This window comes from Spermophilus citellus (assembly GCF_964194105.1).
Source record: "Spermophilus citellus genome assembly, chromosome: 3".
Classification (NCBI taxonomy): domain Eukaryota; kingdom Metazoa; phylum Chordata; class Mammalia; order Rodentia; family Sciuridae; genus Spermophilus; species Spermophilus citellus.
Window position 1 is genome coordinate 88,554,838 of NC_138184.1, and position 16,923 is coordinate 88,571,760.

The 16,923-nt window shown below is 39.3% G+C and overlaps 1 protein-coding gene across 2 annotated transcripts in view; it reads right to left on the minus strand.

Moving 5' to 3' along the window:
* ANAPC5 (anaphase promoting complex subunit 5) overlaps positions 1-16,923 on the minus strand; it is a 39,381-nt gene that overhangs the window by 1,517 nt on the left and 20,941 nt on the right. Inside the window, exons 8-15 of one of the 2 annotated variants that reach the window (XM_081285220.1) lie at positions 14,993-15,074; positions 14,278-14,367; positions 12,545-12,687; positions 11,323-11,458; positions 7,162-7,236; positions 5,863-5,984; positions 5,297-5,404; positions 5,074-5,221 (exon numbers count right to left, since the gene is read on the minus strand). In XM_081285220.1, the coding sequence (XP_081141346.1) occupies positions 5,074-5,221; positions 5,297-5,404; positions 5,863-5,984; positions 7,162-7,236; positions 11,323-11,458; positions 12,545-12,687; positions 14,278-14,367; positions 14,993-15,074 (904 nt within the window). Of the gene's footprint in view, positions 1-5,073; positions 5,222-5,296; positions 5,405-5,862; positions 5,985-7,161; positions 7,237-11,322; positions 11,459-12,544; positions 12,727-14,277; positions 14,368-14,992; positions 15,075-16,923 lie in introns of both variants that reach the window. The other variant, XM_081285219.1, reaches the window with a different exon arrangement.

The following is a 16,923-nucleotide window of genomic DNA, read 5'->3' on the forward strand; positions in this document are numbered from 1 at the left end:
TGTGGTTCAAAGAAGGTATGATATATAGAAACAAATAGCAAATTAAAAGCAAGTCCTTTATTTACATTCAATGACACTGAGTGACAATGAATATAAATGGATTAAATGAATTTAAAGAAATTCACAGAATGGATTTTAAAAATTATCCAACTATATGCTGTATATAAGAGACTCACTTTAAATTAAAAGGCACAAATAGGTTGAAAGTAAAATGACAGAAACATATTCAATGCAAACAGTAACCAAAATAGTACTGTGTCTATATTAATAATCAAGCAAAATAACCTAGTTCAAAAACTGCTATAAGAGAAAAAGGCCATTATATGCTCATGAAAGGATCAATTTATCAAGATATAACAACTGTAAACATATATACACTACAAAGTCTGAACATATACAAAATCTAAAAACAGGCAGAACCGGAGGTAGAAATAGACAATTCAACAATAAAAGCTAAAGAGAGCTGGGTATGGTGGCGCACACCTATAATCCCATCTGCTCAGGAGGCTCACGAGTTCAAAACTAGCCTTAGCAACAGCGAGGCACTAAGCAACTTAGTGAGACCCTGTCTCTTAAAAAAAAAGAGCTCAGAGTGTGCAATATCTCACTTTTCAATAAAATAGTAGATAGAAGATCAGTAAGGAACCAGACCACCTAAACAGACACCTATCAAGCACATCATCAATAATATCAGAATACAAATTCTCAAGTACATATGTAATATTTTCCAGGAGAGACCATATGTTAGGCTACAAAATAACAGTAAATCCCCAGCCACACACACACTTTTTGATACCAGGGATTGAACTCAGGGGCACTCAACCACTGAGCCACATCCCCAGCCCTATGTTGTATTTTATTTAGAGACAGGGTCTCACAAAGTTGCTTAGGGCCTCACCATTGCTGAGACTGGCTTTGAATTTGCGATCCTACTGTCTCAGCCTCCAGAGCTGCTGGGATTACAGGCATGCGTCACTGTGGCTGGCACCCCAACATTCCCCTCCTTTCTTTAAATATTTTTATTAGTTGTTCATGGACCTTTATTTTATTTACTTATTTATATGCAGTGCTGAGAATCGAACCCAGTGCCTCGCACATGCTAGACAAGCCCTCTACCACTGAGCCAAAACCCAAGCCCCCAACCCTTTTTTGTGTGTGGTGCTAGGACTAAACCTAGTGCTTCACTCACACGGCAGAGAAACAACTCAGCAAACTTAAAAAGAATGGAATGATGAAATGACTACATGAAATGAAATTAGAAATTAACAGAAGGAAATTAGGAAATTCAAAAATACCTGGAAATTAAACACACCCTTAAATAACCAAAGGAAAAATCACAAGACAAATTAGAAAACGCTCTGAGACATACAAATACACAACTTAACAACAAACAACTTTTGAAATTTATAAGATGAGGTAAAAATTCATGGGATGCAGTTCTCAAGGAAATTTTTAACTGTAAAGGCACACATTACAAAACAAAGATCAAGAAAGATCTCAAATCAACAAGCTAATCTTCCACTTTAAGAAACTAGCAGGAGTAGAGCAAATTAAACTCACAGCTAATAGAGGCAAGGAAATAATAATGTTAGTGGAGACAAACAAAATAGAGAATTAAAAAGCAAGAGAGAATCAATAAAAGTTCGTCCTTCAAAGAGATTAGCAAAATCAACAAACTGAGTCAGATTGACCAAGAAAAAGGAGGCGGCACTGGGATTGATCCTTAGCACCACATAAAAAACAAATAAAAGATTTACAATGGAGCTTTAAAAAAAGGGGGGGGGAGGATTCCGCCTTTTGGGCCCCTTCTTCCTCTGGGGGAAGTCTTTTACTTCCACTTCTACTCTTTTACTTCCACTCTAACAAAAAAAAAAAAAAAAAAGATATCTGAACAGACCTACAGAAAGTAAAGAAATTGGAAGAGGTGGAAAAGAAGGAAGAGGAAGTGGTGGTACAGCAGTAATCAAAGAGGCAAGAAAGGGAAGGAAAAAATCGAATCAATAACCAAAAAGAAGCAGTGACAAGGAAAAGGTAGGAGCCAACTCTGCCAAACTTAAAATAAAGATATTGTGTCCAACTACAACTAAAAAAATTTAAAAAAAAAAAAAGGGTTAACATCAATTCTTCTCAAACTCTTCCCAAAAACAGAAGAGGAAGACACATTTCCTAACCCATTTTGTGAGGCCATTATTACTTTAATGCCAAATCCAGTGCTGCTGGGTTTGGTTTGCTAGTTTTTTCTTGAGAATTTTTGCATAAATGTTCATATGGGATTTCAAAAAAATTTTTAATATACATTTTTAGTTGTTGATGGATCTTTATTTTATTCATTTATTTGTGTGCAGTGTTGAGGGCTGGGGTTGTAGCTCAGTGGTAGAGCGCTTGAGCACATGTGAGGCACTGGGTTCAATCCTCAGCACCACATAAAAAAGTAAATAAAATAATGGTAATATGTCCATTTAAAAAAATTTTTTTTTTTAAAAAAAGAATATATACAGATGCTCAATAAGCTCATGAAAAGATGCTCAACATTACTGGTCAGAAGGGAAGTGAACAGAAGCACAATGATATACCAGTCCACTGGGAAGAAGACAGCAATAAAAAACAGAAAATGACAAGCACTGGCAAGACTGTGGAGATTACATTCTGACCTTGCAGGTTGGAATATAAAATGATGGGATGCAGTCATTATGTACCATTTAGCACCATTTGTGCCAAAAATATTTTGGCAGTTTCTCAAAAAATCTAACTAAATGATGTGACCCAGCAATTCCATCTACCCAAGAGAACAGAAAACAGGTATTCAAACAAAAGCTTCCCCTTGAACATGAAGAGCAGTTATTCAAAACATCCAGAAATTGAAAACAACCCAAATGTCCATCATCTGATGCAGGCACAAACAAAATGCAGCCTCTGCATATCATGGAATATGATTCAGACATTCAGACTGAGAACAGTCTGCTAAGTCAAAGAAGCAAGACACAGAAAGACCACATAGTGAAACGTCTTCAATAGCCAAATACACAGAAATAGAAAGCATTAGTGGTTGCCAAGGGCTGGAGGAAAGGAGGGAGGATTCAGGAGTGAATGTTTTAATATACAGTTTCCTTTTTGTATCATGAAAATAACTCTGGAATTAGACAGTTACAATGGTTGTACAACACTGTCAATATTCTCAAAATTACTGAATTGTACATTTTAATTTAATATTTTATTTTTTAGTTTTAGTTGGACACAATATCTTTATTTTTATGTGGTGCTGACAATCGAACCCAGTGCCTCGCGCATGCCAAGCGAGCGCTACCACTTGCGTCACATCCCCAGCCCCTGAACTGCATACTTTTAATGGTTAAAATGGTAAATTTATCTTAACTAAGAAATAAGAATCACTGATGAATTTGGCTTATAATGAACAGATTGCTAGACTCTATCCCTAGAGATTCTGACTCAGGAGATCCAAGACAAGCCCAGATATGTGGATATTTTAAAAATCTCCCCAGGAATTCTATGAACCTCTGCTTTAGCCAATTCCTCAAGTGATTCCCCTCCCCCCGCTCCCTTTCTTCCTTCTGCACCAGGGATTTAACTTAGGGGTGCTTTACCACTGAGCAACATCTCCAGCCCTTTTTCTGATTAAAAAAAAATTATATATATATATATATAATTATATAAAGTTATATATATATAAAATTATATAAAATAATATATATATATATATTTTTTTTAAGTTATAGACGGACACAATACCTTTATTTTCATGTGGTGCTGAGGATCGAACCCAGTGTCTCATACTTGCAAGGCAAGTGCTCTACCACTGAGCCACAATCCCAGCCCCTCCCCCACCCCTTTTTTGAGACAGGGTCTTACTTAGGTTCCTGGGGCTGGCCTTGAACTTGCAATCTTCCTGCCTCACTCTCCTGAGTGGCTTGGGATTACAGATGTATGCCACCATGCCTAGCCTCAAGTGGGTTTTAAATTGACTGAATTGCTCAACAATATTTACTAGGTATAGGTCCTGCTAGGTATCAAGGGATACAGCCATGAATAGAGAGTCCATCATGGCCTTTACCAGGGGAGAAAAAAAAAAAAAAAAGACAAAATATAATCTGATTTTGAAAACTTTTCAGGGCTGAGGTGTAGCTCAGTGTAGAGTATTTTGCTTAGTTAGCATCCAAGAGGCTCTAACACACACATAAAAAGAAACAAACTTTCAACATATAACTCATTTTCTCTTTTTTTTTTGCCTAATGAACTTATTGAAATGGGAGGGGTTTTATTTATTTAAATTTGAAGAAACGTTAATATTTGTGTATTTATTACATACAACCTTATTCTACATTTAACAGAGACAATTTTATTTATTTATTTATTTATTTATTTTTGTTGCACATGGACACAATGCCTTTATTTTGTTTATTTATTTTTATGTGGTGCTGAGGTTTGAACCCAGTGCCTCACACATGCTAGGCAAGCGCTTTACCACTGAACCATAACTCTAGCTCAACTTAGATTTTTGGCGGTGCTGGGGATTGAGCCCAGGGCTTTGTGAATGAGAGGCAAACACTCTACCAACTGAGCTGTATCCCCAGCCCTCCTTTTTATTTTTTATTTTGAGAAAAAGTCTTGCTAAGTTGCCCAGATTGGCCTTGATCCAGTGATCCTCTTGCCTCAACCTCCAAATAGCTGGGATCAGAGGTATGGGCCACTCACTACACTGGACCTCTTCTCTATATTCACATTCCTTTGTTGCTAAACCAAGTATCACTCTGTGCCAGCTACTAATTACAATGATGGAAGTGTCCTCACTGAAGAGGTGAGTCCCCTTTACTAAATGCACATATCAGGAAAGTCAGTGCTGCTGGAAAGTGTCACCTTGTCAACGGGTTCACAATTCTACAGGTGTCCTTGGAGGGCTTGCACATGGAGGCTCCCTTTCCAGACTCCACCACTGAGCTACACCTCAGCCCTGAAAATTATTAGCCCTCAATATTACTCTTTTCAATACCAAAAAGTAGTAACAGACTCACCAGTTGTTAAAGCACAAATGTGCTATAAAAACAGAGATCAGCTTACCTGGGCAAAAGCCAAATTCAGCACAGTTTCGGAGGCCAAGTACTGTAACCGATACTCCTTGGAAAGGGCCAGAGCCTGCAGCAGCACAGGCATCGCAATGGTAGGGGAGGAAGATCGCCAATACAGCTCTGCCACCGAAAGCAGGACACTACAGCAAAGAGGAAAACATGGGATGAGAAGATCCACCACACCATCTCCATGAAAGGCACAAGAGACCCCTTACCTGATCACCATTTCTGTGTTCTTTAATTTCTGACAGTATGTCAACAATTTTTGTAAAAGCTTGTGTGCCTCTGACATTTGGTTCTGAGCTTGTAGTACAACTGCTTTTCTGAAACAGATTCAAAATAAACACAAGTAGTTGTACTGATGCTTGCAAGTGTTTTAACTATAACCACTTCAGGGGTGAGACTATTTCCTCAGTTAGACTGTAACCTCCCAAGGGGAAAACTGCCTATTTTAATTTTTTGTTCAAAGAAAAAATACAAACAAAAAACCCTGTATGTGTGTATAAATGTATATGTGCAAGCATATACATGTATATGCACACACATGCATGCCAGAAAAAAGTTTAGAATTACAGTTATCGCAATATTAGTGACTATCTCTGGGACATACTTACTTTCATTTTGTTTATCAATTTTTAAATTTCTGTAAAAAAGTTTTTTCTTTAACTAAAGTAAATAAAATCAATACACACAGAAAACAAAACTGCAGTAAAATTAAGCCATCTAAAAATTATTTTATTCTAGGATTAAAGTTTTCCAACTTTCTTTCCAACTTTCTTACCTATATACACCTTCTATGCCATTAAGAGCTGTGATTCCTGTGACAAGTGAATCAGCCAAATGATATTTGCCATCATTCATTGCTCTGTCAAATTGTATTTTTTGATCACATAGCATCCATAACTAATAAGGAAAAAAAAATTAAGCATCAAATGACAAATGTTAACATTATTAGCCAATGAGGACACAAAAGTATTTTATAAGTACTTACTTAGCAAATATCCTTACTATAATTCACACATATTCCCTTTTTTGAGATTAAAGTTTTATAATATTTCAAGCTTGCATAAAAGCATGAAGAACAAAATAACAAATATTTAACAAATATAAAATAATGCGCCACCAATTAACTTTATCAACTCACATATCGCTTTTATTAGCTCACGTATTTACTCCAACACTGTGACATACTATTGGAGTTCTTTGCAAATTCCATTTTCCTCTCACTTTTTCAAGTAGCAAGCACTCAGTTCGGTGTCTGCTATTCCCATTCCTATTCTTTTATAACACATATACTTACCCTTAAACGCTCATAGTATAAGCCTATATGTTTTTGTTTCTTTGTTTTGTGGTACCAGGGATACAACTCAGGGCCTTACGTACTGAGCCATATCCCCTGCCCTTTGTATTTTTTATTTTGAAACAGGGTCTCACTAAATTGTTCAGGTTGGCCTAGAACTTTCAATCCTCCTGCCTCAGTGCTGGGATTACAGGTGTGTGCCACCACACCTGGGGAGCCTGTATTTTTTTGAGCTTTGTACTAAAAATAAATAATATCACCCTGTATGTGTCCTTTAACAATTTCATTTTTAACTCAATATTATTTTTCTTTTTTTTTTTTTTTCCTTTTAGGTACTGGGGATTGAACTCAGGGGCACTCAACCACAGAGCCATATCCCCAGCCCTATTTTGTATTTTTTTTTTAATTTTTTAATATTTATTATTTTTTAGTTCTCGGCGGACACAACATCTTTGTTGGTATGTGGTGCTGAGGATCGAACCCGGGCCGCACGCATGCCAGGCGAGCGCGCTACCGCTTGAGCCACATCCCCAGCCCCCCTATTTTGTATTTTATTTAGAGAGAGTCCCACTCGATTTTTTTAATGCCTCACTTTTACTGAGGCTGGCTTTGAACTCACGATCCTCCTGTCTCAGACTCCAGAGCTGCTGGGATTACAGGCATATGCCACTGCACCTGGCTCAATATTATTTTTCTGAGGGAACATTGTAAAATACCCTTCTTTTTGTTACAGTGGAAAAACATTGTTTTCAGAAGTAAACCCAAGATCATGATGGTTACCTGGGCATGTTGGGTATTAGGTGGGAATCGTTCCTTCAAGTGCTTTAACACTTCAGCAGCTGCGGCAAAACAGCCCTAAAATCAAAGGACAGGTTTTGATTCAGATGTGTTGAAACCACATCTGAACACCACAGGCAGGTCCACACAGTCCAACTCTTGACACAGCCAGCGAGAAGACACTAGGCAGACTGTGGAACTGCATTTCTTTTTTTTTTTTTTTTTAAGAGAGTGAGAGAGAGAGAGAGAGAGAATTTTTTAATATTTATTTTTTAGTTCTCGGCGGACACAACATCTTTGTTTGTATGTGGTGCTGAGGATCGAACCCTGGCCGCACGCATGCCAGACAAGCGCGCTACCGCTTGAGCCACATCCCCAGCCCAGAACTGCATTTCTAAGGGCTGTTCTTTTAAAGGTTCTAATGAATTTCGTTCATTTTCAAAAACGTTAAGAAAATTATCATGTAAGATATGTTTTTTTCTAGGAAAAAAATTACAAAACGTGTAAATAGTAAGAAAAGACAAATTACTTTTAATTCCATGAAAGCTAATCACAGTTCATGTTTTGGCTTACATACCTCCTTCTAAGCTTCTTTTACTCATATACATATTAAATACATAAATATTCCAAAAATACCTACCTATACATGTTATTTTTGTCAATTATGTATAACACTACCAACATGGTAGTCACTCAATAAATATTTTTTAATAAATTAATCTTTCCAGTGTCCATAAATGAAACCTGTACCACCATAATATATTATTAGGCAAATTAATTGTGGTACATCAAAATAACCTTTTAGGTTTGGATATTTTGGTTGCTTTTAATTTTTCCATTTAAAAAATATTTTAATGAATATCTTGATGCCCAGTTTGCATGATGTCCAATTATTTCCTTAGAATTAAACCAGAGAAGTAGAAATGATGGTCATTTTTAAGTTCTTTGATATAGGTTAGTAATTACCCTCTATAGCCACACCAGTATTTTTGTAGCAGCATCCTATCCCTTCCTCCCCCCTAATAGTTTTGCATCTTGGCCTGATACTGAAAACTACTATTCCATTGTTTAATTCTTCCACAACTAGGCTGAAATTGATTTTTGGTCATTTAGGCCATTTATGCTTTTTCTGTGAATACTATTCATTTTTATACTCATATACTATCTAACCCCAACTCTTATTAGGTAATGCACACTTTGTAAGTGGAAATTACACTGAATTACAATAAAGATCGTTAATATTTGTTCTTATGATTTTAACTGGCCAATCTTTTGTTCTGGTAGTAACGGGGATTGAACCAGGGCTGCTCTCCCACTGAGTACAATCCCAACCAGTGTTATTTTGACACAGGATCTCACTAAGTTGCCCAGGCTGGCTTTGAACTTGCGACCATCCTGCCTTAGCCTGTGGTGGGATGACAGATGTGCTATCACGCTGGTCTTAATTGGCCAACCTCGCCACGTATTTTCATGACTGTCACAATGAGCTGAACATATGGATAGAGGTGAGCTGTCAACTTCAGGCCAAGCAGAGACACCTTAAATTGTATACCCAAAACACTCCCATTGTGCCCTGCTACACCCAAGGCTAACAGAGGACCCAGAACTACTCAGAGAACACAAAAGGGGCTGGCAACCTTAGAAAAAGAACTAACTCCACTCCCTCTGGGTTGCAGCAGGGAGCTCCACGAGCAGTTCAAAGTCCCTAACTACTACTTTTTTTTTTTAATATTTATTTTTTAGTTGTAATTGGACACAATATCTTTATTTTATTTTTATGTGGTGCTGAGGATTGAACCCAAGGCCTCGCACATGCTAGGCAAGCGCTCTACCACTGAGCCACAATCCCAGCCCCCAGAATCCCTCATGTCTTTACAGGTTCTACCCAAGCACTGCCACACCAAAAACACAGTGCAGCATCTAGTTTATTTGGAGTTCAGTTTAAAAAGCAGACAAAAGAAATGAAACAGACTCATCATAAAGCTGCCTTCTCCACAGTAGGCAAAGCTTAATTTCACAGGTGCAACCTGTGTAATTAAAAATGTGACAGTCATCAACCCAGGGAGTATATTCACATGCTTCATGTTCTAAAACTAGAAAAGTCTTTCTAAAGCAGGCAGGAGAAGGGGAGAAAAGGACAAGTCTTGAAACAACACTTTAAAGGCGAATTAAATGGCACTGAACTATATCTCAATAGAGAGCTGTAGATAAAGTCACAGGAGGCTCATGCTAAACATTTGAGTGTTCACTGACTCCCTCATTAACAAGTGCTCCACTTACCCAGGACACAGAATGAAAAACAGTGGTACTGAAAGTTCCAATGCCATTAAGAAGGAAAAAACAAGATGTGGACATGAAACATTCCTGGGGGAAAGTGAACAGCAAGCATTGCTGGTCTGCTCTTTTGACCTGGTATTGCCCAAGATGTGTGGGCACAGGAACAGGAAGGAAGCAGTCCAAGGACACAGTGGCATCCAAGAGCCAGAGCCCAGCTACTGAAAGGACTAAAGTGCTAAAATGTGCTCAGCAGAGGGGAAGTGTTTCCAGACTTCTGAAAGGGGTGGAAACCACCCTTCAATCTTCACACTGGGATGAAGGAATACTGAGCATTATGAAACAATCTAACAATAATGTACACCACAAAACTATCAAGAAAAATAATGTGATCAAGGAAATGTACTTATAGACATAGTATGTTCAGTGAGATGGAACATACACTAAGATGCAGATAAACAGGCTTCCCGATCTCTAATCACCCCCCAAAAATTTTCACCACAGGGAAATTTGCTAGAGCAGCATGAGAGAAGCTATAATTCATCCCTTTTAAAGAGAATCAAGTAAAATAAGTCAGGCTCTAAGTCAAGGTTATGCTCAATTGCTACCACTCCTCTCTGGGGTCAACCAGACTTGAATGGAGACAGGACTGACACATACTGGTAGCGGGCATTGAGCCAGCTCTCTGGACCTCAATCTCTTGTTCTGTGAAACAGGGGTAATGATAAAGCTGACTTCATGGGCTGGGGCTGTAGCTCAGTGATAGAGTGCTAGCCTCGCATGTATGATGTACCAGGTTCGACTCTCAGCACTACACAAAAATAAATAAATGGTGTCCAGCTACAACTTAAAAAAAAAATGCTGACCTCATGAAGCTACTAGAAGGTTCTGTAAGACAATACATAAAATAACAAAGCACTGGCCTGGCACAGAACAAATGTGAACAAACATTAGCTATTATCATTTTAGCTATCCATTCATTAGTCTCTTCCCCTTTCATTTAAACACAAACCTGTACTCCACATTTTAATGATTCCTCTTTGTTCTATTTTTTAATGGAACTAGCCAACCTCTTACTTCCTATACTAATGTCAAAAAAAGATCCCAACTTCAACACATCTTGTAGACTCCACCTTTAAATCTTTTTCCATAAGTGAGATTTCACTTGACTCACAACACCAATGAGACCCATTCAAGACACATGCAGTGATTTTTTTAAGTACTAAGGGAGAGAAGTGGCAGATCCTCCAGTACTCCAGAAGCATACTGACCTTACCACCTGTGCTACAATATGGACATGAAATGTCCCCCAAAGGCCTATATGTTAAGAGGCTTGGTTCCCAGCCTGTAGTGCTGCCGGGAGGTGGCAGAACCTTTAGAAAATGGAGCCTAGTGGAAGGAAGTTAGGTCATTGGAGGCATACCCCTGAATGCAACATTTGGACCCACACCCGTCTGTCTCTTGGCTTCTCAGCTGCCATGAGGTAAGGTATATAGACTCCTCCGCTGTGTTTCCACCTTGATGTACGGGGCTACTACAGGCCCAAAGAAATAGGGCCAAGTGACCATGGGCTAACCTCTGAAGCCATGAACCAAAATAAATCTTCCCTTCTTTTAAGTTGATTATCTCAGGTATTTTGTCACAGAGACAAAAAGCTAACCCAGGGGCTGGGGATGTGGCTCAAGCGGTAGAGCGCTCGCCTGGCATGCGTGCGGCCCGGATTCAATCCTCAGCACCACATACCAAAGATGTTGTGTCCGCCGAGAACTAAAAACTAAATATTAAAAATTATTTCTCTCTCTCTCTCTCCTCTCCTCTCTCACTCTCTCAAAAAAAAAAAAAAAAAAAAAAAAAAAAAAAAAAAAAAAAAAGCTAACCCAACCTGCCTACCTGCTCTGCATGTAGCTCTGCAAGATGACAGAGCGCGACAGCAAAGGACTCTGTGTTGTTCTGCTGCACTCCGGAATTCACTGACTCCAGGCTGTTCATGCTCAGCAACATCTGGGCTTGCTGCAGTGCCATAGTGCTGGGTGAGGAGAGGGAACAGGATTTCCCTTCAGACAACAGGCCCAGACTTACCCCTTGGCCATAACCTACAGTTATCTTAAGTGGAAACACAGGAAATTAACCCCTCTGCAGGCTCGGGCCATGTAGAAGCAACTACCTCCCAACACCAACTCTCCGGCCCTCAAGTCAAGGAGAGCAGAAAAGTATCCTAGATGTAAGGCCCCCAGGAAATGTGGAGTGGTTACAGCAGAGCTGGGAGCTCCAAGTTCCCAGATCCCCCGCCCCCTACCTCCCCACCCTCGATTTCCCCTGAGGTCACAGAATGCTAATTAGGTTTCACGGGTAAATGCAGACCCGATGCCATCCTGGCACCGGCTGCTCTGGCAATGCAAGCAGTGGCCAGTGTCGGCAGCTGTTTCAGAGCACGCCGTGCCAAAAAATTATCTGAAATACAAAAACAAGACTGGTAAAAGAGGCACTTCCTTTTATTACTGAATTCCTAGAAATAGCAGATTGTCTAGGTAAAAGGCAAGGTAGTGACAGGGCTCCAGGGTTACAATCTAGTTAAGTTTACTTCCAAGCTAAAGGTGGCTAAGTGGAAGAGGAAAAACATGAGGCTAGAAACATTCCAGACAAAACACCTTGGGTAACAGAATAGGTGCAAGGAATGAAGGACGCTCAACTTGCGGGAGGAAGGCCATGCAACCTACAAACTAGAAGAGAGGTTCTTGTTGCAAAGCAAAGGAGCAAAACGCTTGGGATCAGAAGATCTGTGTTTGAGACACTGGTCAACTACATTTGAGATCTTGGGAAAATGTGTGAACCAGAAGGAGATCACCCATCAGTTATTCACAGAGCAGTTGGCAGGAGTAAATAATGTGCATGGGGAAAAAACCTTGCAAAGGTCGTGCAAACTACAAAATGTTTTCAGATTTTAAAGCATTTTATCTAATCCCCTGCATGAACAACTTCCAAAGGTGGTTAAAAAAAACCTTGTATGTCTGGCCTTTCATAGAACCAGTGTGCTAGCTTCTGCTAACCTAGATTCCTGTGAATCTTAAGGATTCACACCACCAAGGTCTTGGCAATGTGCCTAAAAACCTACCTGCGGCCATAAAGTCTCCAGATGGCCGTTTTCTGGGCGATGCTGATATCGATGAGCTCCGACAGGCTGTGTTTCCAGTGCAGGAGGTCAGAGTCCTTTAGGGCATCCATCAGTTTGTTGGCCGTCTTCCCAGCAAAAGCTCTCTGTTGAACAAGGGACTGTATTCCCAGGGAGGCGAGGTACTAAGGGGACAGATATACCCACGACCCAAGATAGAGATTACATGACAGAATTTGCTTTGCTCTTCAGAAATGTGGTGGATTTCACATTTCAGCACATGCACAGTGATAGCTCTACTTAAAAGGAAAGTACCTACAACCTGACCTTAACCCTGACCCATGTGAGATGTGTTGCTGAAAAACTAAGGCTGGAAGAGAAGCAGAGGATACACAGGAAAGAGCCAGGGCTTTGGCATTAGGTGAACCTGGACTTAATCACTGCCTCTGCTACTTACTGTGTGACTTAGGGCCAGTCACTTAGCTTCTTAGCTAAGCCTCAGCTTCCTCATCTGTAAAATGGGCATCAAACCTATCATAAAGAATTGTTGTAAGGATTACAATGAAATAATATGTCAAACAGTGCCAGGCACATTAGGTTATAGGAGATCAAAAGAGGATGCCTATCAAGAGCAACAAATTATCTTCTCATGATCTACTAGTATAATCTTCAAGGATGAAAGCTCAACTAGAAAGAGTCAGCTTAAATCCATAGCAAAAACTGAACTTAAGAAATCTATCATTTATTTCAAGGAGCCACTTCATTTCTACCGTGTTAAGTTTCCTTTCTGAGAAGTAAATCACACGGATGATTTACAGACTTGAGAAGCATGTGCGCTAAATGACTGCACATAACCACTTTCGTTTTTACTGAAGATTCTAAGACAGAAGCTTAAGCAGTTCTATTTCCTATGATCCAGTGTGTGGTAAATGTTTCTGAGATAGACTAAGGTTCTTCAAGCAACAGTAATCTCAACTTTCAGTCATTACTACCTCCTGGAAACAGACTATGACCTAGTAATGCCCTCTGTATAGGTCACTGAGGACTATAATTCAGGTCCTTTCCCGTCACTCAAAATGAGAAAGGACAAATTTGCCTGTCAGGTTTACTGGTTTTTGGATTTGAATATGGTTTAAAACAAGGATCAGCAAACTTGTTCTAAAGGATGAGAGAGCAAATAATTTAAGTTTTGCAGGCCATATTTGGTTCCTCTTACGTAATTTGCTATGTCTTTTACTCCACAACCATTTAAAAATGTAAAAACCATTCTTAACTTGAAGGCAATACATAAGCAGGCAGAACACCATATCTGGCCCACAGGCTGTAAAGTTTGCCAACCCCTGGTTTAAAAATAAAGACATCCTGGACTGGGGATATTGATAAATGCTTGCCTAGCACTTGTGAGGCCCTGGGTTTGATCCCCAGCACCACTAAAAAACACCTTTCCTAAAAATCTTCCTAAGTGTCTAGGTGCTAAGTAAATGTTGCTCAATAAACTAAACAAAGATCTCTTAACAAAGCAATAGAGCTTCCACAGATGATGTTAATAAAAGGAACAGAGAGAAACCTACCAAACAGAATTTAGTAGTTTGATTAATAGTTAAAGTCAGAGAAAACTACCACACGTCATAATACCCGTCCTAACCCTATCACTGGTTCATGACAAAGGTGGGTGGAAAAGAGACAAAGGCTCAACACCACTTATTTAAACAATCTCACAGAAAGATGAGCCTTACCGGTAACCCAAAATGTACTGCTTTCTTCACAGAATGCTCCAGCAGAACATAGCTATCGGATCTCTTCTGCCCCAGCACATAAAGCCAGCTCTGGCAAGAGACAATCACCAAATTATATCATAACATGGCTAATGTTCTAGTGAAATATCAATATGGGCACAAGAATTAAAAAGGGAAAAAATAACCCCCCTAAAATACTATCACAAATTATGATCCTAAATGAAACCTATCAAACTGAAATAAACAAGTCACAGCTTCCTTTGACAGTGGCTGAGTGGCAGGTGTTTCAGAGAAAAGCACAAAACCCCCAAGTGGCCTTTGAGAAATGAGATTCTCAGGTGATCCTCAAATGACTTCTGCTATTCTAGCTGTATTTCATGATTATATTTACAGAAATGTCTCACCCAGTTACTAGGTGTAACATACATCTTTTTGTTAATGCCAACATTAAATGTTAATGCCAACATTAAATGTGATAGTTGATATTTACTTTTATTATGGTAAGTTGCATTAAAATATAAAGACAGGAAATGCCCCCAAAGCAGAAAAGGTAAACAAACATGGGTTGCCCTTTCTGAACCTCCCACCACCAAAGAAGTTTCCCTTCATTACTGAAGAACTTTGCTCCAACTGCAAAACAACTTGGTTCAAATGAGGCCTTTGGAAGGCCACCTGGACCCATGAGCAAAATCCCAAGACCAGAGGACGGCCTCACCAAACAGTGCTGGAGACACACGTGATCGTTGGACTCCTGGGCAATCCTAATTGCCTCCTGCAGGGCGAGCTCTGCCTGTTGACTAATGACAGACTAAACATTAATAACCATTAACAATTACAAACATGTGCAAACATCGGTAGCAGGAAGTCATCTGTACACAAGTCATTGGAGAGCAGGACTCTGGGCTGGAAGTTATGACTATTTACGGTTGGTTCTCTCGGAGGCGTGCCCCAACCTCTACAGCAGGAAACACCAACAGCCGAGATACAAAACATGTGCCTTCTAAAGTGAATGTCTACTAAAAAGGGAATGAAGGGATGGCTTTTATGTCTGTTTCTGAGATGTTTCAGTTGTCAGCCACTGAGAGGAGAGGCAAGGAGAGGGGTAATATTTTACTTTTCACTGCATTCCTTTCTGCATTGATTTTTTTTAATATGTGCATTTGTTGCTTTTATTATTTTTTCTTTTTTTTTTTAAAGAGAGAGGAGAGGGGGAGCGAGAGAGAAAAAGAGAATTTATTTATTTATTTATTTATTTTAGTTCTCGGCGGACACATCTTTGTTTGTATGTGGTGCTGAGGATCGAACCCGGGCCGCACGCATGCCAGGCGAGTGTGCTACCGCTTGAGCCACATCCCCAGCCCCTTTATTATTTTTTCAAAATTAGTTTTTAGAAGTGTTTTGAGGATTCCCCCCACTTTTCTTTTTTTTAATTGTTGATAGGCTGTTTATTTTATTATTTATTTATATACGGTGCTGAGAATGGAACCCTCAGACATGCTAGGCAACAACTCTACCACTGAGCCACAACCCTAGCCCGAAGATTCTTTTCCATGAGCGTCCCTGCCAAGTCTGGAATGTCTCTTCCATCCTCTCAATTTCTGTGGACGTCTAGCCAGCTATTCTCAGCTCTGCTGAGCACTCACTTCTATAAACACCCTGTGTGTTTCATTAAATATTACTATGTACTACCTTCTACTTACTAAACCTGTATTAATTTTATTTCATCAACCACTTTATAAACCTCTAGATGGTAAAAGCCACATCTTAAATTTTGGTCTTCCCAATGGCAAATTAACAGAATAGAAGCTTTAAAAACACCAGGTTACTAAAGATCTAAAAATAGGACCAGAAATTCTTGGGTGTCACTTAAGGAAAAACATACACAATAAATTTTCTTCCAACATTAGCAATAGCCTCACATGAGTAATCTGAATTGGGTAGTGCTGAATTTTTTTTTCTCAATAATTGTTTGTTCAAATAAAGAAACCAAGCAAGGGCCAGTGGCATATGCCTATAATCCCAATGACTCAGGAGGCTAAGGCAGGAGGATTGCAAATTTGACACCAACCTGGGAAACTGAAAGACACCCTGTCTCCAAAAAAAAAAAAAAAAAAAAAGAGGAGCCAGGCGTAGTGGCACACACCTGAAAGAGGCTGAGATAGGAGAATCATGAGTTTAAAGCCAGCCTCAGCAATGGCGAGGCACTACGCAACTCAGTGAGACCCTGTCTCTAAATGAAATACAAAACAGAGATGGGGATGTGGCTCAGTGGTTGAGTACCCCTGAGTTCAATCCCCAGTACCAAAGGAAAAAAGAGGAAACCAGATACATTTTACCTACTTTGCCCTTCTTTTAAATCCCTTTTAATGTTGCTCTAGAACATAAGCTATTTAAAGGCAAGAAGCATAACTGCACATATAAGTCCTTCACAAATATCAGTTGATTTAACTTCATGGAAAATTGATAATCAAATAATGTTATGCTTAGGGGGTGAAAACACTTTAGGAGAATTATACAGATAGTATTCTAAAACTGGCCTAAAAAGAGATATTTTTTCCAAGACAGGAAGAAAATGTAGATTTACAACACAGAAATGTCAAGAAAGTCAAGACAAATCCTAAAGGGATCTTCTTGTTTTCCATTGCA